The sequence below is a fragment of the Lissotriton vulgaris genome, unplaced genomic scaffold, assembly GCF_964263255.1.
Source record: "Lissotriton vulgaris unplaced genomic scaffold, aLisVul1.2 SCAFFOLD_726, whole genome shotgun sequence".
NCBI classification, from domain to species: domain Eukaryota; kingdom Metazoa; phylum Chordata; class Amphibia; order Caudata; family Salamandridae; genus Lissotriton; species Lissotriton vulgaris.
Window position 1 is genome coordinate 5,664 of NW_028243544.1, and position 24,157 is coordinate 29,820.

Consider the following 24,157-nt stretch of genomic DNA (forward strand, 5'->3'; position numbering starts at 1 on the left):
AGAAACAGACATTATGGGTTCGGAAAATGTTCTGTTTTTAATGCGTTCTATTGAGCGACGACGATCGGCCCTCCTCTCGGCTAACAGAAGCTCCTTATTACCTTCTGTGGCCGGTTTGAGAAAGTAATCATCCAATGTTCGATTAGACATGCCCCCATTTTTGTCTGCTCCCACGAGAGCAGGAGTAGTAGCAGCGGTAGCCATGAGGCGATGAAAAGTAGTAGCAAACTATATGCAGTTATAAAGCTTTGACTTACGGAAAACTCGAACCAAGACTTCTGGCCCAGCCCAGCCTCCTCTGGCCGATGAGGGCCGTAGAGGGCCCGCCCTTTGCCCGGGCTTCGCCTCGGGCGTCCCGCGAGGCGGGTCTCCTGCCCCTTTATGCAGCCTCTGCGCGCTCTGCTAGCGCGTCTCGCGTCACTTTCGCGCGCCGCCGCGAGGCCTGCCGGGAGCTGTAGTCCCCCCGGAGCGGCGGCGCGGTTTCGATATGCCTGGTGTGACTCTCGGCGGTGGCGGCTTGGGCGTCAGCTCTGGCGTGATGTTATGGCCTGGAATGACTCTCGGCGGTGGCGGCTGACAGGTAAGTTCAGACTGGTTCCAGATTATGACTCTCGGCGGTGGCGGCAAGTAAATGTTCTCCCCCGCTCTGCCGGTCTCCTGCCCCTTTATGCAGCCTCTGCGCGCTCTGCTAGCGCGTCTCGCGTCACTTTCGCGCGCCGCCGCGAGGCCTGCCGGGAGCTGTAGTCCCCCCGGAGCTGCGGCGCGGTTTCGAAATGCCTGGTGTGACTCTCGGCGGTGGCGGCTTGGGCGTCAGCTCTGGCGTGATGTTATGGCCTGGAATGACTCTCGGCGGTGGCGGCTGACAGGTAAGTTCAGACTGGTTCCAGATTATGACTCTCGGCGGTGGCGGCAAGTAAATGTTCTCCCCCGCTCTGCCGGTCTCCTGCCCCTTTATGCAGCCTCTGCGCGCTCTGCTAGCGCGTCTCGCGTCACTTTCGCGTGCCGCCGCGAGGCCTGCCGGGAGCTGTAGTCCCCCCGGAGCGGCGGCGCGGTTTCGAAATGCCTGGTGTGACTCTCGGCAGTGGCGGCTTGGGCGTCAGCTCTGGCGTGATGTTATGGCCTGGAATGACTCTCGGCGGTGGCGGCTGACAGGTAAGTTCAGACTGGTTCCAGATTATGACTCTCGGCGGTGGCGGCAAGTAAATGTTCTCCTTCTCAAATACCCCCAAAACTGGAGCAGAGGATACACATTACATATACCCTAAAACCTGGAGGAGAGAGGAGAGGTTACATATCACACAGAAACCCAGAACCTGGAGTAGAGGGGAGAGGTTAAACACCACACAGAGACCTTAGTGCCTCTGAAGTAAGGTAAGTTAAATATCACACAGACCCTACACACTGGAGCAAAGGGGAAGAGTAAAGTGCATGGACTTCAACGCTTCTAGTGTATGGAGACGATGTTAAATATCACACCCCTCTGTGTTTGGTGAAGAAATCCTAAATTGCACACAGATCTCATTGGTTTTGGTGGAGAGGTTGTATTTTACTCTCATATCATAATGACCCATGAGGGGAAGGTTAAACATCACTCAGACACAAAAACTTTAAAATAATATTTTAGCATTTGAAATCCTGAACCTCAAAGGGGGTTAAATATCATACTTAGACCCCAATATCGCTAGGGTATGAAGTAGAAGTTTAATGTCTCACGGAGACCCCAGTTCTTTTTCCGTCGCTGGGAGAGGTGAGGCATGACTCTGGTGCAGGGGATCAAGGGTTGACCCATGACCTTCCAAACGTCTTTTCCAATTTTAGGAAACTGGATGAAGCCGGTGCCCAGAACAGAGATCTGGTTCAAATAGTAGCCAAACGTGAGGAGTCAATCCACCAGAACCAGGTGCGGCTGGAAGAGAAGACGCGAGAATGTGCTTCCTTGGCTCGGCAGCTGGAAGCTGCCATCCAGGACGCCAAGCGACAGGTGAGCGACATGGTGTGGGTGATGCTCTTTCATAAAGGCCGTTATACAGCCTATCACGAATTATCGAATGCAGCTCGTTAGACTTCAACCTGCGTCTTCTCTCTGACAACCTGTTCTACACCAAGAAAGAGGGGGCAGAAGCTAGTTCGGCTGCCAAAACTGGATGGTGGGAAGAATGTGAGCTGGTGCCTTTTACCCACAAGAATGAATGAAATGCATATCCTGCCTGACATGGGCACCTCACATAACTCATGCTGGGGCAGCATGTACTGCACCATGACACAATGAGAGGGTCTTAAGCTCATCCCAGAGCCCTCAGTGACTGGAATATGGGGGCCGATCACACCATCCTCACCCACACACACACACACACACTCACACAGCGGGACCGATGGTGAAGCACTCATGTTGTGTAATAGCATGTGCCGTGCACACTAAAAGCGCCTATGCGAATGTCATAACCCACAGAGGGGGGAATGTATAGGAAGATACTGCTCACCAATGGAGGTGTGAGGATTCACATCCTGTTTCTTGGGCAGCGACAGAAGGTGAAGCACTTGTCATGTAACATCATGCACAATATCCAGACACAGTGATAGTGTCTATATGAAGCCATATCCAACACGGAGTACTTCATGGCCAGAAACCATCCTCCCAGCTGGGTCAGAGGATGTGTAGCCTACTCTTGAAGGGGCAGTGCTCCTGCTATCTGACCAGGCGCAGCCCACATTCAACACGGAAGTGGAAGGGATGTTTTGTTGTGAGCCATTCGTACATTGACCACAAGACTCAGACCAGTTCCTCTAGTAGAGTCTACCAAAAAGGCAGACCACCATTCCAATCGGAATCCGCTGATATTGCACTGTGGGGGCATGTGGACAGCAGTTTGCAAACTTGTTTCCTACTGGCAGAGTGTGCATGTGGGTGTCATAAGCAGCCTGGCACATGTTTACGTTCCTGGCTTCCATTTGTGTGCCTCGAGGGGTAGTGCAGGCCTGTTCCGGATGGCGGGTCTTTCGTTGCCGGGTTACGTGTAGGCCTGCACTTGCGCATACCTTGTTCTGGCAGATCAGGAAACTGAAGCACAGTGATTTGGTCATTTTCCGGGGATGACATTCATGACTTGAGTTCAGCCGCTAGGAACATGCAAACGTATTTGTTTCCATAGTCTGTAGTTTGTTTGCATGCTTGTGGCATGATATGGGTATGAACACATTTGTTTTCTTGTGTCCTCAGGTAGATCAGACCAGAGAGCGAGCGTCATCCAAGGAGCGAACGACCACATCCAAAGTGCTTGATCTGGAGACCCAACTGAGCAGAACGAAGACTGAACTCAACCAGCTGCGGCGCAGCAAAGAGGATGTGAGTTTGAAAGCATGGGTGGGGGGCCCCAATGGAGGAATGTATGAGGTGGACCATGTGAGAGTGTGAACCCTGGGGGGGTCACATGAGGATGTGAAAGAGGCAGTCTGTGAGCAGGGTCATGGAAAAAGGGCTGTGAGAGGGGTTTTACGTGCAAGAGGTAGGGTCAAGGCCGGCTTTGATGGCCACTGCACAAGAAGGGCATGCGAGGGTGTGACCAAAGCAGTCTTTTGGTACCAGATCTCTTATTCTCAAGATCTGAGTAAATATCCCACCAGTCATTAGCTGCAAAAGACTGGCCGCCTTTAAATTAGCATTCCGTAGCATGGACTCGAGAGAAGATTAGATCTTTAGGTACAGTTGGGGATCTGTTGCAGAAATGACATTAGGTTTAGCCGGTTGAGCCATTTGCTCCTGAGGCAGAAACGTTTTAAACCTTGTAGAGCAGTCCGGAGCCTCTTGGGGCCTTGAGCTCCAGTAAAGGTCATCGTTTTGGCATTGTCCTGGTCTGGAGCTGTGTGGGGGGCTGTTGGTCCTTAATGACACGCTGGCATTCTGTGACGCCATCCGCGCGCCCGAGATCATCCAGCCTGAAGCACCACACCCCAACACCCTGTTCCACTCTCCCCCGCCCCCTGTTCCACTCTCCCCCGCCCCACACCCCCACACCCCGTTCCGCTCTCCCCCGCCCCAACCCCCCCCCACACCCTGTTCCACTCTCCCCCCGCCCCACACCCCAACACCCCGTTCCGCTCTCCCCCTGCCCCAGGGATCATCCAGCCTGAAGCTTGACTTGTTGCCTGGCCCTTCTTTCTACACGCACTCTATTCCATTGTGATTGTTTGGGGTGGTTTTAAGGGGCAGACTTGTGAAACAAAAACCATTTCATTTACTTTGCAGTAAAGATAATGTGAAGACTAGCACATCTATTCAACTTTCCACAGAACAGACTCCATCCTCAAAATACCAGGGTCTGCTGCACACCAGTTCTTTCTTGCTGACATTCCGTTGTCGTCTGAGCAGCACCTGACCAATTTATGTGGTCATTTGTCTTAAAACCCCCAAACCTGCTAGTGTTGCACAAGCTAACGTAAAGAGGCCTTGCTCCTCCGTGCAACCATCCCACCAGATAGCCATAAAAAAAGGCTTGTCCTCTGTCGGACATCATTCGGATGCTTGCACTACTTTAGGATGTAGGTATAGGGTCACTGCTTACCTCTACTTGCTCCCATATTGCAGTGAGCCTCCGTGTGCACCTCCCTCCTTACTGGAGGCATGGGAAATGCTTTCGTACTCCTTGCTGGTGGCGTGAGCAGTGTGAGGGTACAGTTGTAGTTCTGCCCCCACCTCCCTTGCATGCTCTCACACACCTTGCTGGTGGCGTGAGCAGTGTGAGGGTACAGTTGTAGTTCTGCCTCCACCTCCGTTGCATGCTCTCACACACCTTGCTGGTGGCGTGAGCAGTGTGAGGGTACAGTTGTAGTTCTGCCCCCACCTCCCTTGCATGCTCTCACACACCTTGCTGGTGGCGTGAGCAGTGTGAGGGTACAGTTGTAGTTTTGCCCCTTATTCTGTTATGTTATGTTATGTTAAGGAGTGCTTGTAGAGCGCACTGTCACCGTGGGTTTCCTGGCGCTGATCAGATGCAGAGGGGACAGAGGAACTTAGCTGGGTTGTGGGAAAAGCCAGGTTTTTAGGGATTTACGGAATTGGATAAGAGAGTTGGAGGTTTTGACTGAGGAGGGAAAGGAGTTCCAGAGTTTGGGGGCCAGGTATGCGAATCTCCGACCTCCAGATCTACAGAGTTTGATGGAAGGGACAACCAGAAGGTGAAGGTAGGATGATCTGAGATTGCGTGAGGGACAATAGGGCCTGATGAGGGATTTCAGGAAAGTGGGGCAAGGGCCAGATAGAGATTTGAAAGTGAGGCAGCCGATCTTAAAGGCTGCCCTCAAGATGACAGGGAGCCAGTGCAATTTGATAAGGAGGGGTTTTGCAGATTGCCATTTCGGGATCCCGAAGGCCAGTCTCGCCGCTTGGTTTTGAACAATTTGCAGTCTGAGGAGGGATGATTTAGGCAGACCGTAATAGATGGAGTTCGAAAAGTCCAAGCGGGAGAGGACAAGGGCCATGATGACTTGCAGCAAGGCTTCAGGTGTGAGGAGATAAGCCACCTTCCTGATCCTACGCAACTGGTGCATGCAGGAGACCACCACGGTCCCCACCTGGGGCCCAAGGGATAGGCCGGAGTCAATAGTGACCCCGAGACTTTTCACCGAGGCCACAGGGATAGGGGGGGGGGGGCAAAGTTCTGCTGGCCAGAAGTGCAGACCCCAGTGGGCAGAGCTCCTGCCAGGGAGAAGGAGCTCCGTCTTCCCGGGGTTCAGTTTTAGTTGGTTCTGGCACATCCACTGGAGGATATGGGACATGGCTGCCTGGAAATTAGGGATAGCAGAAGGGGAGTTAAGAGGAAAGATGAGTTGCAGGTCGTCCGCGTAGTTGAAGACGGTGACGTCCCACTGCCTCAGAGAAAAGAGAAGAGATCGAAGATAGAGGTTAAAGAGAAGAGGGGATAAGGAGGAGCCCTGGGGGACCCCACAGGGCGAGTGCTCCTTAGGAGCCCTGAAAGTGCCCAAGCTGAGGGTCTGAGACCTCCCGGTCAGGAAGGATCTGACCCATGCCAGCGCCAGGCCCTGGATGCCGGCCTGCTCGACACGGTGGAGAAGGATGTTGTGGTCCACCGTGTCGAAGGCGGCCGACAGATCTAAAAGTACCAAGGCCTGGGGGGTGCCCTTGTCGGCGCCGTCTCTCAGGGCATCCAACACGGCCAAGATCACAGCCTCCGTAGAGTGGCCGGGTCTAAAGCCGGACTGGTTGGCCTCGAGAAAGTTGGAGCTCTCGATGAACTGTGAGAGACAGGCGGTGACGTGAGCTTCCAAGATTTTAGAAAAGAAGAGCAAGAGGGAGATAGGACGATAGTTCGCCAGGACAGCGGGGTCAGCGCCAGGCTTCTTCAACAGAGGCACCAAAACGGCCTCTGTTAGAAACGGGACCCTGGCTGGCCAAGACTCGCGTCAAGGACAGTCAGGGATCACCATTCCTAAGGTCAGGGCAAGGGAGTTACAGGCCAAGATAACCCCAGCTCACCCTCTAGGTAACGTGGCGCGAGCAGCAAGGCTAAACTTGGAGGCGATGCGAGTTAAGTATTTGTGCACACACCCCAGCAACAACACCCAAGGCCCACCACCAAGGAAACTCCACACAAGGTTATGTAAAAATAGCCTTTGTATTACATCAAAACACATTAGATAAAACACACACTTTACAATGTGCCATAGGCACGGACAGAATTTACAGGGGATATTACAAGACAGGGCCACCTTGACCACTGTCAGGAATCAGAAGTAACACTTTCAGAAATAGCACTTAGAATGTAAAATTACATTAGCACAAAATATAAAAATAGAACACACAACCAGTAATCACTGGTAACCAGGACCTCACTAGCACCACCTGTACTAGGGAGAAAACAACCACCTATGTATCACAATACCTGTAGGGGTGTAAGAACATAACACATGATGCAATGCCTAACATTCATTCAGAGGTGTAAGGAGGGAAAACACATGATGCATCGCAATACATTCAGAGGTGTAAGCAAAAACACAGTGGCGCAAAACTCACTTAAGTCACCACCTGTGACAGTCCCTGTGTCCCAATGTCAGGGGGCCTAAACGTGGCAGTTGCCCACAAAGTGCTGGGCAACTGGTGCAGGGAAAGTTAGGGCAACGTTGGAGCCTCTCTGGCTCAAGAACAACAATGGGGCCAATGTGGGAGCTTCGCAGGCTCTGCCCAACTGACTGTCTCTCAAGAGCCTCACTGGGCTCTGAATATCAATTATGCCCCTGAGCCTCTCAGGGCTCAAAACGAAGCAATGCAGCCCCTCTGGGCTCTGAATACAAATGGCACCCTCAGAGCCTCTCTGGGCTCGCAGAACGAAGGAAGGTCGCCTCACTGGGCGGGGGAGCCTCTCTGGGCTCAAGAATAAGGATGCGCCCCTCGTTGGAGTCCCTCCTGGACTCAAGACAATTTGATGCCCCCTCGAGCCTCCCGGGGCTCGTCACACGAGAATGCCCCAGGGGCGAAGATCAGGCTACTTGGGGGGGGGTGGGGGGGGGGGGGGGGGGCGGACACCGGCAATGTGTCCCGACGCCCTCCCTCTCTTGCCACACACTACCACGGGGCTTCGGCCTCACACCCCCTCCTCCCGGTCAGCTCCACTCACCGGCTGTCTGCGGGGGGGAGAGCTCCTGCTCCTCGGGCTCTCCGGAGCTGCGGTGCCTCCCTCGAGTCTTCTCCTCTGCGGCGGGGGTGTCCTGGGAGGCGGAGTGGGCTCCCGGCCTCCCTGGAGAGCAGCAGAACTTCCGGGGCTCTCCCTACACTCTGGAGCCCCGGGGGAACCAGCAGTCCGCTTCCTTCCTCGTCTCGCGGCTGCGGTGGGGCGGGACTTCCGGTCCTTCCCCCTGGGCCGTGCAGCGATTGGCTGGCCTGACAATCACTTCCGGGTCGTCGCAGGCAGCGCGGCGGCCCGGCGGGGAGACAAAGAAAGCAAATGCCGGGTGGGCACCGGCTCGTTTGCGATGATTAAATAAACCGGGGCAATGCCGGGTGGGCACCGGCTTCCGATTAAAATATAAAGCGAGGTGGGCACTCGCTCAGCCAAAAATCGGCACTTTAAAGCAGGCAAATGCCGGGTGGGCACCGGCTGTGCACACAAGCGCTCCCAGCGCTAGAGGGGTGACCACAGCGCTCCCAAGCGCTACAAGCAAAATAAAGCGCTCTTAGGCGCTAAAAGGCAATCAAAAAGCGCTCCCAGGCGCTAGGGGCCAACAAGCCCAGCAAAAGTCCTCCTAGGCAGGCAGGGGGCAGGGCTGGGCCAAGAGCCAGCACACTGGGTCTCCAGGCAGGGAGACTCTCCAAGTGGCGGTCCTCTGGCCCAGCGACAGCAGCAACAGCCCCCTCAGGATCCTGGAAGAGAACAGATTCAGTGGGGACACAGCCCCATTTTTATACACCAAATCCTTTGTTCTGGCACAGGGTGGGGGCAGACCCAGTCGCAGCTGGTACTTGAGTACCCTTGATGGCCCAACCACCCCTTTCTTTCACTGGCAGGGCTAGGGATATCAGTCACACCACAGGGGGGCGGAGCCAGCATTGTGTGGGGAAAACCCAGCCCATCCAGGACACAGGTACACTCCTCCCACACATCACTCATGCTAATCTCCCACTCACCACCGGGCAGACCCATCCAGCCTTCCTGGAGCCAGGCTCACCAGCCTGCTCCAGCCAATCACACGCCAGGCATATTTTACACTAATATGCCAACTCCTGGAAATGGCATTTCTACATATGACACACTCATGCAACACACACCATTGCGAAGCATTCACTCTCACGAGTTCGCACATATCAGATTCGAACCTGTACACCCCACGCATCAGGAACTACCAGGGACACATACATTCCCCATGCATTGCTAAGGGAGGGCAGGCCTATCTCATCACATGCACTCAGAGTGCGCACGCACTTTCCACTGGGACACAGTGAAAGTGCGCAGAACCCAAAAATCACCATCACCAGGTCACCATTACAAGCAAAAAGTCTAGGGGTGAACCTGCCATAAGGGCCAAGTCCAACACAACCCCCTTCCAGCCAAAACGCAGGGGAGAACAATCACCACCGTGATGGACTTCCCTGCTTGGGGCGATAGAACCTGGACGCGGGCCCGCAACTGCAGGGACACCCTCCTGTTCTACGCCACGGTGAACCCATGGGATTCCTTCTCAACCCACTGTCTGGACCAACTGGGCTACCCCACTGGTACTCCCAAGCTGTCCGCGGCCAGGACCAGGCCCTGGGCCACCCAGGTGCCACCGGTCCTTGCCAATTCGCAGAGCGGGGGGTAGTAACCCCTGGCACATAGTAGCCATTCTCCACTCTCCCTGTCTGCAAGACAGGACTAGACTGCCACTGGTTCACCAGCCTTTGGTCTACAACCTCAGGCGGACCAGGAGTCTCAGGGAAGGCTCTCCTCCCCCTACCTCTTCTTCTAGGGTTCCTCCTCCTCCTGCGAGGGGTACCCTTACAACGCCACTCCAACCCAGGGTTTAACCCCTCAGGTTGCGCCGGGGTCAGAGGTGGGCTCTCCCACCCTCTGCACCCCCTTCCAGAGGTCTGCCCTCTCCCAACTGGAGAAGTTCCTCTGGAAGAAGAACCGGTCAGGACACTGGTTACAGTCGTCCTACCCTTCAGGTCAGGCTGAACCTGGCCTCCCAACCTCCGGTCTAAAACCTTTGGTGGAACAATTGCCTGGCACTCCAGGACTTCTGAGGACTCACACGCAATCCCCCTGAGGCTGACACATGACCCATGTGTCGTGTGACTGTCTGCCTGGCGCAGATCTCCTGTCCACCTGACAGTGCGCAAAGATCCCCCAGACCAGAAGTGGCGCCACCCGGGTCCCCCCAAGAAGATCTAGCCCAACTGGCTAGTCCCTGGTCCACTGGTGCATCCACTGGAAAACTCATCCCCCAATCACTCCTCACTTCGGACTTCTGTGCACTCCCTCCTGGAGTAGCACTGCCGGACACTGGAACCACTGGAGCTCTAGTTACAGACGCTCCAGGTTCCCTAGACACTAGGAGATCCTCCTCAAGTGTACTAACAGGACAGCCTAGGTCCCTAACCTGGTGTTCCCTCAAGAAACCACCCAGGTTTTGAGATAGGGCTTCGGGCCTCTGGGGACTCTTAGCCTCCCACTGACTCCTGCTCCACTGAGCCAGGTAGTCAGCCCCTCCACCCTTCTCACTATACTGGGACCTAGCTGGGCTACACTGAGCCTCTTCCACCACGCTGGGCTGGAAGATACCTATACCACTACTGTTGGACTCACTCACTAGGGACTCTAAAGAACCCCTGGCCCTCTCCCAGTGGTCTGCTTCATCTGCAAGCTCACATGCGTCAGACAATCCACACCCCAACAGGTGTGTGCGCAACCCTGGAGAACAACAACTGAGCAGGTGCTCTTTGACAATCAGATCAAACAAGACTTCAAAATCATCTCTCGTGTGAACCTGCACCCAATCAAACAGTGTCCCACAACATTCATCCTCAAACTCCTCCCACGACTGGTGAGGCAGCTTCCTACTGCCCCTGAATTTCAACCTTAACTCCTCCTCTGGGGAAACAGGTACCAGACTGGGGGAACTGGGAGTGGGACTGCTCGCACTGGGCTCTATATAGCTGCCACCACTGGACTCAACCCTCCCCGGGGAATCCAGTCAAGCAACACTGCGCGCAGGGGATAGTCTACCCTCCAGAGCTACTTTGCCTCTGGTGGAGGCCCTCTCAGCCTCCTCTATCCTTTCCTGCGCTAAGACCCTCTCAGTCTCTAGCTGTTGCTTCTTAACCTCCAGCTGTTGCTTTCTAACGCCCAGCTGTGCCATAGCCTGGGCATGCTCTAACTTGAGCTTCTCTAAAGCCAGCTGGTGCTCCCTTTCTCTCCTCCTATCTTCCAGCTCCTCTGGGGACAGGGAAAGGGATGAGGCGCTGCCTCCTACGCTGGACCCAGCAAGGGACTCCCTATCTATGGGGTCTCTACTCTCTACTGGCGTCCAGGTGCTGTCATATTCTTCCTCCTCTTCTGAATATTCAGGGCTCCCCACAGACCCACCACCCTCCTGGTGTGCGGCCCGGGCCATTTCCTCACTGCCCCTTTTGCCATAGGATCAGGCTGCTCCTAAGTTCGGACTGAGTGTCTGACTCATCCACTCCTATGTCTCTCTCTTTACAGAACCTTACCAACTCTCCCATACTGTATCCAAACAGATCACAGAAATCAAAAGCAGGCTCCATTCTGGCGGACGTTCTGGTGAAAAGATTACACAGGGAACCTAGGGGTCTGAGCTTACACAGGAGTACACAATTCACAAAGGTTCAGCAAGTTCTCTACCCCAGAGAACTCACACTCACTTGTCTAGTGCCACACACCATTCATTCACACACAACCCCCCCTCGGACTGGTAAGGCAGTTTCTACCACCCCTGATTCCACAACCTGACCACATGTGACACAGGTACCAAACTCTGGGCGCGGGGCAGGGGAACAAATGTACTGAACACAATTGCACAATGATACCTTTTGGAGAAGAAAATAATGGAACTTCAAAAACAATAATCCCCTAAAATGTTGTCATCTAAAATGCAGAGTTTTGTAGTGTGGCCTGTCGCCACTGTGGTACAGCGCAAACACAAATCCCTATCCTCACCGCTGCGTCCAATGTTAGAAACGGGACCCTGGCTGGCCAAGACTCGCGTCAAGGACAGTCAGGGATCACCATTCCTAAGGTCAGGGCAAGGGAGTTACACGCCAAGATAACCCCAGCTCACCCTCTAGGTAACGTGGCGCGAGCAGCAAGGCTAAACTTGGAGGCGATGCGAGTTAAGTATTTGTGCACGCACCCCAGCAACAACACCCAAGGCCCACCACCAAGGAAACTCCACACAAGGTTATGTAAAAATAGCCTTTATATTACACCAAAACACATTAGATAAAACACACACTTTACAATGTGCCATAGGCACGGGCAGAATTTACAGGGGATATTACAAGACAGGGCCACTTGGACCACTGTCAGGAATCAGAAGTAACACTTTCAGAAATAGCACTTAGAATGTAAAATTACATTAGCACAAAATATAAAAATAGAACACACAACCAGTAATCACTGGTAACCAGGACGTCACTAGCACCACCTGTACTAGGGAGAAAACAACCACCTATGTATCACAATACCTGTAGGGGTGTAAGAACATAACACATGATGCAATGCCTAACATTCATTCAGAGGTGTAAGGAGGGAAAACACATGATGCATCGCAATACATTCAGAGGTGTAAGCAAAAACACAGTGGCGCAAAACTCACTTAAGTCACCACCTGTGACAGTCCCTGTGTCCCAATGTCAGGGGGCCTAAACGTGGCAGTTGCCCACAAAGTGCTGGGCAACTGGTGCAGGGAAAGTTAGGGCAACGTTGGAGCCTCTCTGGCTCAAGAACAACAATGGGGCCAATGTGGGAGCTTCGCAGGCTCTGCCCAACTGACTGTCTCTCAAGAGCCTCACTGGGCTCTGAATATCAATTATGCCCCTGAGCCTCTCAGGGCTCAAAACGAAGCAATGCAGCCCCTCTGGGCTCTGAATACAAATGGCACCCTCAGAGCCTCTCTGGGCTCGCAGAACGAAGGAAGGTCGCCTCACTGGGCGGGGGAGCCTCTCTGGGCTCAAGAATAAGGATGCGCCCCTCGTTGGAGTCCCTCCTGGACTCAAGACAATTTGATGCCCCCTCGAGCCTCCCGGGGCTCGTCACACGAGGATGCCCCAGGGGCGAAGATCAGGCTACTTGGGGGGGGGGGGGGGGGCGGACACCGGCAATGTGTCCCGACGCCCTCCCTCTCTTGCCACACACTACCACGGGGCTTCGGCCTCACACCCCCTCCTCCCGGTCAGCTCCACTCACCGGCTGTCTGCGGGGGGGAGAGCTCCTGCTCCTCGGGCTCTCCGGAGCTGCGGTGCCTCCCTCGAGTCTTCTCCTCTGCGGCGGGGGTGTCCTGGGAGGCGGAGTGGGCTCCCGGCCTCCCTGGAGAGCAGCAGAACTTCCGGGGCTCTCCCTACACTCTGGAGCCCCGGGGGAACCAGCAGTCCGCTTCCTTCCTCGTCTCGCGGCTGCGGTGGGGCGGGACTTCCGGTCCTTCCCCCTGGGCCGTGCAGCGATTGGCTGGCCTGACAATCACTTCCGGGTCGTCGCAGGCAGCGCGGCGGCCCGGCGGGGAGACAAAGAAAGCAAATGCCGGGTGGGCACCGGCTCGTTTGCGATGATTAAATAAACCGGGGCAATGCCGGGTGGGCACCGGCTTCCGATTAAAATATAAAGCGAGGTGGGCACTCGCTCAGCCAAAAATCGGCACTTTAAAGCAGGCAAATGCCGGGTGGGCACCGGCTGTGCACACAAGCGCTCCCAGCGCTAGAGGGGTGACCACAGCGCTCCCAAGCGCTACAAGCAAAATAAAGCGCTCTTAGGCGCTAAAAGGCAATCAAAAAGCGCTCCCAGGCGCTAGGGGCCAACAAGCCCAGCAAAAGTCCTCCTAGGCAGGCAGGGGGCAGGGCTGGGCCCAGGCAGGGAGACTCTCCAGGTGGCGGTCCTCTGGCCCAGCGACAGCAGCAACAGCCCCCTCAGGATCCTGGAAGAGAACAGATTCAGTGGGGACACAGCCCCATTTTTATACACCAAATCCTTTGTTCTGGCACAGGGTGGGGGCAGACCCAGTCGCAGCTGGTACTTGAGTACCCTTGATGGCCCAACCACCCCTTTCTTTCACTGGCAGGGCTAGGGACATCAGTCACACCACAGGGGGGCGGAGCCAGCATTGTGTGGGGAAAACCCAGCCCATCCAGGACACAGGTACACTCCTCCCACACATCACTCATGCTAATCTCCCACTCACCACCGGGCAGACCCATCCAGCCTTCCTGGAGCCAGGCTCACCAGCCTGCTCCAGCCAATCACACGCCAGGCATATTTTACACTAATATGCCAACTCCTGGAAATGATTCAGAAAAGGGGGTGGTGATGAACAGAGCGTCTGAATTAAGCAGACCACTCTTACCCAGTCCAAAGATCAGGGCTTGATCCATCACCGTTTTTTAGCTCACTGCACCATCCCAGCTCAGAACTTGGCTATATGCAAATTAGTCTGACCCTGGCCCAGTGCATCATGGGAACAGGGCAGACCAAACTACCAAGCCAATTCTTATACTGGGAAGGAAACAAGCTACCGGGGACCGGTTTCTGGCATTTCAGCCGTCTTCGGCCCGGCTTGCTTGAATCCTGATGGTGCAATGAGCTAGGGACTCACATCTGAGTATACCCTTCCACGCTTATGGTGGACAAAAATGATTCAGAAAAGGGGGTGGTGATGAACAGAGCGTCTGAATTAAGCAGACCACTCTTACCCAGTCCAAAGATCAGGGCTTGATCCATCACCGTTTTTTAGCTCACTGCACCATCCCAGCTCAGAACTTGGCTATATGCAAATTAGTCTGACCCTGGCCAAGTGCATCATGGGAACCACCACCCCCTTTTGTAAATCGATTTTGGCCACTATAGGTGTGGCAGGGTATACTCAGACATGAGTCCCTTTCTCACTGCTCCATCAGGATTCAAGCAAGCCGGGCCGAAGAGGCTGAAATGCCAGAAACCGGTCCTCGGTAGCTTGGCTCCTTTCTGGTAAAGAATTGGCTTGGTAGTTTAGTCTGCCCTGTTCCCATGATGCACTGGGCCAGGGACAGACTGATTTGCATATAGCCAGGTTCTGAGCTGGGATGGGGCAGTGAGATAAATAACGGTGATGGATCAAGCCCTGATCTTTGGACTGGGTAAGAGTGGTCTGCTCAATTCAGACACTCTGTTCATCACCACCCCCTTTTGTAAATCAACTCCTGGAAATGGCATTTCTACATATGACACACTCATGCAACACACACCATTGCGAAGCATTCACTCTCACGAGTTCGCACATATCAGATTCGAACCTGTACACCCCACGCATCAGGAACTACCAGGGACACATACATTCCCCATGCATTCCTATGGGAGGGCAGGCCTATCTCATCACATGCACTCAGAGTGCGCACGCACTTTCCACTGGGACACAGTGAAAGTGCGCAGAACCCAAAAATCACCATCACCAGGTCACCATTACAAGCAAAAAGTCTAGGGGTGAACCTGCCATAAGGGCCAAGTCCAACAGCCTCCTTGAAAGAGATGGGCACCGTACTGGAGGAGAGAGAGGAGTTCAGCAAGGGAAGGATGCAGTCGGGTAAGGAGTGGCAGATGTCCCGGAGTATGGAAGGTGGACAGCGGTCGTCTGGGGATCCAGACTTAATGCGGACGGCCAGTGTGGCCAGGGATGCAGGATCTAAATGAGGGAACTGTGTGAAGGAAAGAGCATTGTGAGGGAGAGAGACAGAGTCAGCGCCAGGGAGGGTGACCGGGATAGTGTCCTTAATCATAACAATTTTCTGTATAAAAAAGGTACTGAGCGCATAGCAGGATTCCTGTGTGGGGGGCTGAGTCGGGAGCGTCCTAGGGTCAGAGGTGAATTCGTCGAGGACTTTGAAGATTTCCTTCGACTTACAAGGGGCTAATAAAATTCTCTCTGAGGCATAGGCTTTTTTGGCTGCAGAGATGGCTGTTTTGTACTTGTTGCGGGCGGCCACGTAGATATCTCTGCTTGACGAGCAGTAGTCTCTCCTCCACTTGCGCTCTAATTGGCGGAGTTCCAAATGTAGGGCTTTAAGTTGGGGATTGAACCATTTGTGGGAGTTACAATGTCGGGATCGGGGAAACTTAGTTAAGGGAGCGAAGATATCGCTAGCTGACGTAAGCCAGTCAGAGATGTGGCCATCTAGCTCGTCAGTGCCGATGTCGTTGGAGAAAAGGGGGCGGGTTTGTGACAGGTGGGATAACAATTTAAAGGAGTCAGCGGCCCGCCACTTACGGGCGGTGCCGCCCTCCCACGGGGGGATCCTAATGTGGCCAACAACCGAAATTGTGGTGTCAATCAGAAAATGATCAGACCACACACAGGGTGTGGTGAGCGGGCAGGAGGATTTGACCCCGTGGACCCAGATGTGGTCAAGGATGTGACCGCCACTGTGAGTGGGGGACTTAACTAATTGAGTGAAGTTCAAGCTCGAAAGAGCTTTGAACAGTTCAGTGGCATGGGGACCAGCATCCTTGTGCTGGAACCAGTAATTGAAGTCACCTACAATGGCTATGCGAGGGGAGGAGGTAGCGAGGTTAGCAAGCTGTTCAATAAAAGATGAAGGGAAGGAGGGCATGGGGTGAGGGGGGCGATAGAGTACCATAAGGGTAATTGCACCCGCCTCAGCCCCCAGACTGAGAACCAGGTTATCCACTTCAGAGAGAGTCATAGAGGCAGTGGCAATGATCTTTAAATTCTTACGGATTACCGCTGCCACCCCCCTCAACCCCGGCCCCCCGGGCGATTAGTATTCAGCAGATAGTAATCTGGGGTAAAGCTGCCCGGATGTCAGGGAGGGAGTCGTCGGTAAGCATGGTCCCAGATAATAAGAGAACATCTGGCCTCTCAGTCATGAGTAGATGAAAGATGTCAGTTTGGTGTCTGACGAGAGAGCGAGTATTTAAATTTAGTAAACGGATCTGTGACTCGGAGAGGGCAGGTGAAGTAGGTAAATCCGGCCCCAAGTCGGGGGGGAAGTTTCCTGCAATTCCAAGTGACGAGATCCGAGTCCAGGTATCAAACGGTAGGGGACTAGCAGAGGATTGCAAGCTCATGAGGGTAGAGGGAGAGTAAAAGATGGCAGTGGCAGTGTCCCTGGCCCCTGGGCCCGTCCGGCCGCGGACGGGCGCAGACGGGCTGGACTTAGGCGCGACTTCGGCGCGCTGACGGCGTGCCCGCTGCACCCGTCCGCTGCGCTCCCTGCAAAGGGGCGCCATTTTATGGGGCTGAGGTCGTGAGGGGCCGAGCGCTGCACCGCTCACCTACTCACCCTCCTCACCCAAGATGGCGGCCAACAGCGCGTCCCAGCGGGAATTGATCTCCTGCGAGGACGACTGTCTGTAATAGGCAGAGAATAGCAGATGCGGAGAATAATACTGCCCAGCGCGCAGTAAAAGAGAACCCTGCACAACAAAAAAAGGTTAGGCATAAACAAATGTATTTAAAACATTAAAATAATGCGCGGAGGGCGCAGAGCACAGCGCGAGTCGAGCGAGTGGCTAGGATCCCACTGACCGGCTCGTAGCATCAATCAATTGTGGGTCGTGCCACAATAGTTTTTATGGGGCTGAGGTCGTGAGGGGCCGAGCGCTGCACCGCTCACCTACTCACCCTCCTCACCCAAGATGGCGGCCAACAGCGCGTCCCAGCGGGAATTGATCTCCTGCGAGGACGACTGTCGGTAATAGGCAGCGAATAGCAGATGCGGAGAATAATACTGCCCAGCGCGCAGTAAAAGAGAACCCTGCACAACAAAAAAAGGTTAGGCATAAACAAATGTATTTAAAACATTAAAATAATGCGCGGAGGGCGCAGAGCACAGCGCGAGTCGAGCGAGTGGCTAGGATCCCACTGACCGGCTCGTAGCATCAATCAATTGTGGGTCGTGTCACAATAGTTTTTATGGGGCTGAGGTCGTGAGGGGCCGAGCGCTGCACCGCTCACCTACTCACCCTCCTCACCCAAGATGGCGGCCAACAGCGCGTCCCGGCGGGAATTGATCTCCTGCGAGGACGACTGTCGGTAATAGGCAGCGAATAGCAGATGCGGAGAATAATACTGCCCAGCGCGCAGTAAAAGAGAACCCTGCACAACAAATAAAGGTTAGGCATAAACAAATGTATTTAAAACATTAAAATAATGCGCGGAGGGCGCAGAGCACAGCGCGAGTCGAGCGAGTGGCTAGGAACCCACTGACCGGCTCGTAGCATCAATCAATTGTGGGTCGTGTCACAATAGTTTTTATGGGGCTGAGGTCGTGAGGGGCCGAGCGCTGCACCGCTCACCTACTCACCCTCCTCACCCAAGATGGCGGCCAACAGCGCGTCCCGGCGGGAATTGATCTCCTGCGAGGACGACTGTCGGTAATAGGCAGCGAATAACAGATGCGGAGAATAATACTGCCCAGCGCGCAGTAAAAGAGAACCCTGCACAACAAAAAAAGGTTAGCCATAAACAAATGTATTTAAAACATTAAAATAATGCGCGGAGGGCGCAGAGCACAGCGCGAGTCGAGCGAGTGGCTAGGATCCCACTGACCGGCTCGTAGCATCAATCAATTGTGGGTCGTGTCACAATAGTTTTTATGGGGCAGAGGTCGTGAGGGGCCGAGCGCTGCACCGCTCACCTACTCACCCTCCTCACCCAAGATGGCGGCCAACAGCGCGTCCCGGCGGGAATTGATCTCCTGCGAGGACGACTGTCGGTAATAGGCAGCGAATAGCAGATGCGGAGAATAATACTGCCCAGCGCGCAGTAAAAGAGAACCCTGCACAACAAAAAAAGGTTAGGCATAAACAAATGTATTTAAAACATTAAAATAATGCGCGGAGGGCGCAGAGCACAGCGCGAGTCGAGCGAGTGGCTAGGATCCCACTGACCGGCTCGTAGCATCAATCAATTGTGGGTCGTGTCACAATAGTTTTTATGGGGCTGAGGTCGTGAGGGGCCGAGCGCTGCACCGCTCACCTACTCACTCTCCTCACCCAAGATGGCGGCCAACAGCGCGTCCCGGCGGGAATTGATCTCCTGCGAGGACGACTGTCGGTAATAGGCAGCGAATAGCAGATGCGGAGAATAATACTGCCCAGCGCGCAGTAAAAGAGAACCCTGCACAACAAAAAAAGGTTAGCCATAAACAAATGTATTTAAAACATTAAAATAATGCGCGGAGGGCGCAGAGCACAGCGCGAGTCGAGCGAGTGGCTAGGATCCCACTGACCGGCTCGTAGCATCAATCAATTGTGGGTCGTGTCACAATAGTTTTTATGGGGCTGAGGTCGTGAGGGGCCGAGCGCTGCACCGCTCACCTACTCACCCTCCTCACCCAAGATGGCGGCCAACAGCGCGTCCCGGCGGGAATTGATCTCCTGCGAGGACGACTGTCGGTAATAGGCAGCGAATAGCAGATGCGGAGAATAATACTGCCCAGCGCGCAGTTAAAGAGAACCCTGCACAACAAAAAAAGGTTAGGCATAAACAAATGTATTTAAAACATTAAAATAATGCGCGGAGGGCGCAGAGCACAGCGCGAGTCGAGCGAGTGGCTAGGATCCCACTGACCGGCTCGTAGCATCAATCAATTGTGGGTCGTGTCACAATAGTTTTTATGGGGCTGAGGTCGTGAGGGGCCGAGCGCTGCACCGCTCACCTACTCACCCTCCTCACCCAAGATGGCGGCCAACAGCGCGTCCCGGCGAGAATTGATCTCCTGCGAGGACGACTGTCGGTAATAGGCAGCGAATAGCAGATGTGGAGAATAATACTGCCCAGCGCGCAGTAAAAGAGAACCCTGCACAACAAAAAAAGGTTAGGCATAAACAAATGTATTTAAAACATTAAAATAATGCGCGGAGGGCGCAGAGCACAGCGCGAGTCGAGCGAGTGGCTAGGATCCCACTGACCGGCTCGTAGCATCAATCAATTGTGGGTCGTGTCACAATAGTTTTTAGGGCTGAGGTCGTGAGGGGCCGAGCGCTGCACCGCTCACCTACTCACCCTCCTCACCCAAGATGGCGGCCAACAGCGCGTCCCGGCGGGAATTGATCTCCTGCGAGGACGACTGTCGGTAATAGGCAGCGAATAGCAGATGCGGAGAATAATACTGCCCAGCGCGCAGTAAAAGAGAACCCTGCACAACAAAAAAGGTTAGGCATAAACAAATGTATTTAAAACATTAAAATAATGCGCGGAGGGCGCAGAGCACAGCGCGAGTCGAGCGAGTGGCTAGGATCCCTCTGACCGGCTCGTAGCATCAATCAATGTTGCATGCTCTCCTACTCTCGGCTGGCTGTGTGAGCAGTGCCAGGTGTGGTTCTTCTTTGGTTGTGCTGTCCTATCTGCATTCCAGACTGGCCATTGTCTTCTGGAATATTCTGCAGTACCACAGCACCCCCTTTCTTTGCCAATTCTATTTTCACATTCGGTCAAGCCTTCTCGCCCTGTGGCATGTATACCTCCAATCCTTTAGACCAGTGGTTCTTAATGTATGACTTCTGCTGACCCCACTAACTCATTACTGGAACCTGGGAACCCCCACAGAGGTATTAGTGGGAGCAGGAGGCCCCAGCCTCAGCAATTACTATGATTTTAACTGTAAAAAACAGTATACAAAAATATTAACCAAATAAAATGCTAAAATATTTTACATATTTTCCAAACACAATTTTATTTAGACTTTATTATTTAGCTAATATTATTTAATTTTCTAAAACATCATGGAAGACCCCCTAAGTAGTGGTCACGGAGCCCAAGGGTACATGGATCACAGGATAAGAACCACTGCTTAAAGCCATTTGTTTAAAACTATTTTCTTCACCTAAGCTCAGGCCCCTCTTCTGCGATTTCTCACTTACCTCTGCACAGTCTTGTTAATGGAGATCTTGTGTTTGGCTTCTCTTTCTGGTGGTGTGAGCACCCTAGTTGAAGTAACTCTCTGCGAGTACTTCGTGATCAGCATTTGTATTTCATAGGGATGTTCCTTAGTGTGCGACATGTTTTCCCACTCTGTGGGTTGGAAACTTGGTATGAAAGATTCTCTTCTTTCACTGGCTCAGCTCTCTGCTTCTTTCTACCTCTAGGCTGAGCGCCGGTTCCAGAGCCGCTTGCAGGACATGAAGGACCGCTTAGAGCAGTCGGAGAGCACCAACCGCAGTATGCAGAACTACGTCCAGTTCCTCAAATCTTCCTACGCAAATGTCTTTGGGGATACCTCACTGTCCAGCTCTCCAGTTCGGCCCCGAACCCCACTGTAGGAATTTATGGGCCGCATTTTTATGCTCAGACGTGGTGCATTGTGGATATTCTGTACAATGGCTGGTCAATCAAAGCGTCCATTGGTGGCCAACTTGTGGTTCTGTACGTGGATATAGAGCCGGAATGGCAGCAGGACAGGCGTGCAGCCTGGCGGTATTCTCCTGTGCCCAGGTGCAAAAGGTTTGTGTTTTATCTCCAGGACAGCAGGTTTTTAATTTTTTTAAAGATCTGAAATTTTCCAAAAAACAGCACACGTGACTTCTCGCATTTAAGAGTCTTCCACCATGCAGCCTACGGGTTCAGTTCTGGTATCTACACTCCAGGGTACTTATCGTCCACTGCACTTCTGGTATGGTCTCTTTGTCCTCTGCTCTTTTGGCCTTGTGTTTTTACAACAGCTTGCATCTTCGTCTGGTATCTGCTTGGAAGCGAAGGTGGTCCTTTCATATCTCCTTTCCTGGATTCCCATGGCTGGTCTGACCAGCATCAGGTAAGAACCATTATAGAGACATACAGACTGGAAGCTAGAAGACGTGTGATTCCAGTGTCCATGAAATAAACCTGCTCAAGGAAATGGACACGTGAACCCTTGAGCATGCTCTGCTCTTGAGGGGCATCAATGCTTGGCCACTGGAGGAGATGCCAAGTTCAGATGCCGGTGACCACTTCTTAGTCTATCTGCTGCCCACTCTGCCACAGGCCTAGTCCTTCATTCCTACCGTTGACCCCGCCTGAAACGTCAGGGCAAGTTCATGTGTTGAGGACTTCCATGTTGTTACGATTGATATGTATCTGAAGGTACATTGGTCAGTCACTGCACTCTGGCGATCAAGCGGCCCCATACAACACCCTATTTCATCCACGAAAAGAATACACCACATCACGTGACACATCTTCTGAGTTTCGTAAATAACACAGCACCACATATGGAGCAGTATGGTCTCATCTCCTCAGAAGAACATGTGGCGCGATCTTATTCCTATAAGGAACTAGCAGGAACATAGAAACGCCCATTCCCATTAAGAAAACATATGTCCACGTAAGATGCTGTCTGTTCCCCATGAACAACAGTCAGAATATCAGAGGCCTGTTCCCTCCCAGCTCCAAATCACCTCCTCAGAGCAAGAAGCGAGAGCCTCTCCACAGACCCAAGATGAGCACATCCGACCCCCGAGGCAGCCTCCTCTCTCCCCTCCTATCCCCTGAACTCAACTTGCAGTTGTCCCTTCCTTGCCCCATGATGAACACAGCGAGAGGTAAAACATCAACTTTTCCACGTTGAGAGTGTGGAGCAGTATACAGAATTTAGCATTTCAGTACTTCGCCGACAAATTCACTTTTAAGCATTTTGTATGGTTTTCTATTTATGATCTCGACAACCCTCGATGAAGGGTTGATAACGAGTATATTTCCTATGATTGAATGTTTGAATCAGTATTTATGAGTTGTGTTTGTATGAATTAAAAATATGAAAGGTGCTAATAAACAATTTCAGTTTTGAAATCTGTTTTTCGTTTGTCTCTTTTTTTGCTGCAGTTCCACTACGCTCTTTTCCAGACTCCTGAGATATCCTGGCCATAAACCAGTGGTTGGGAAGCTGTCTTGTGCAACAACGATGAACTAAAATCTCTGTGAGCTCTGTAAATAACACAGCTCTTTAAAAGCCCGCCAGTCCCAAAACTGCAAACGTTTGCTTGTGCTGTCCATAGTTAGACCTCTGTAGAGCTGTTCCTGCATGCAGTTACACTGCCTCCCACACACCTCTTTCTCTCCCAGTACTTGTTATGACTGCTTCATGTGATGCTCTTCAGGTCATTCCCAGTGTTCAAGCATCATCCACACTGCATTGCCTGCATCACTCTTCTCCTGGCTGCAACTGCTGCACCCAACTTTCTTTCCAGTCCTTAAGCAATAGTCTTAAGGACTAGGTTCATGGTTTGCTGCACCTGCAGTGGCGTTCAATAGGCTTGTTTGGTGGCCCCCAGGTTCATTGTTTGCTGCACCTGCAGTGGTGTTCAATAGGCTTGTTTGGTGGCCCCCAGGTTCATTGTTTGCTGCACCTGCAGTGGTGTTCAATAGGCTTGTTTGGTGGCCCGAGGTTCATTGTTTGCTGCACCTGCCGTGGTGTTCAATAGTCTTGTTTGGTGGCCCCAGGTTCATTGTTTGCTGCACCTGCAGTGGTGTTCAATAGGCTTGTTTGGTGGTGCGCCAGGTTCATTGTTTGCTGCACCTGCCGTGGTGTTCAATAGGCTTGTTTGGTGTCCCCAGGTTCATTGTTTGCTGCACCTGCCGTGGTGTTCAATAGACTTGTTTGGTGGCCCCCATGTTCATTGTTTGCTGCACCTGCAGTGATGTTCAATAGGCTGGTTTGGTGGCCCCAGGTTCATTGTTTGCTGCACCTGCCATGGGGTTCAATAGGCTTGTTTGGTGGCTCTCAGGTTCATTGTTTGCTGCACCTGCAGTGGTGTTCAATAGGCTTGTTTGGTGGCCCCAGGTTCATTGTTTGCTGCACCTGCAGTGGTGTTCAATAGACTTGTTTGGTGGCCCCAGGTTCATTGTTTGCTGCACCTGCAGTGGTGTTCAATAGGCTTGTTTGGTGGCCCCAGGTTCATTGTTTGCTGCACCTGTCGTGGTGTTCAATAGGCTTGTTTGGTGGCCCCAGGTTCATTGTTTGCTGCACCTGCCGTGGTGTTCAATAGACTTGTTTGGTGGCCCCAGGTTCATTGTTTGCTGCACCTGCAGTGGTGTTCAATAGGCTTGTATGGTGGCCCCCAGGTTCATTGTTTGCTGCACCTGCAGTGGTGTTCAATAGTCTTGTTTGGTGGCCCCCAGGTTCATTGTTTGCTGCACCTGCAGTGGTGTTCAATAGGCTTGTTTTGTGGCCCGAGGTTCATTGTTTGCTGCACCTGCCGTGGCGTTCAATAGGCTTGTTTGGTGGCCCCCAGGTTCATTGTTTGCTGCACCTGCAGTGGTGTTCAATAGGCTTGTTTGGTGGCCCCCAGGCTCATTGTTTGCTGCACCCGCAGTGGTGTTCAATAGGCTTGTATGGTGGCCCCCAGGTTCATTGTTTGCTGCACCTGCAGTGGTGTTCAATAGGCTTGTTTGGTGGCCCGAGGTTCATTGTTTGCTGCACCTGCCGTGGTGTTCAATAGTCTTGTTTGGTGGCCCCAGGTTCATTGTT

The 24,157-nt window shown here is 53.1% G+C and overlaps 1 protein-coding gene across 1 annotated transcript; it reads left to right on the top strand.

Annotated features, from left to right (window-relative positions):
* Positions 1 to 1,818: 1,818 nt before the first annotated feature.
* Positions 1,819 to 22,476, top strand: LOC147668311 (outer dense fiber protein 2-like; the record flags this gene model as incomplete). The annotated part of the gene is made up of 3 exons (XM_086948608.1): positions 1,819 to 1,981; positions 3,218 to 3,343; positions 20,802 to 22,476. Coding segments are annotated over 3 exons (463 nt in total), but the record flags the coding sequence as incomplete, so codon positions are not given.
* Positions 22,477 to 24,157: the final 1,681 nt, after the last annotated feature.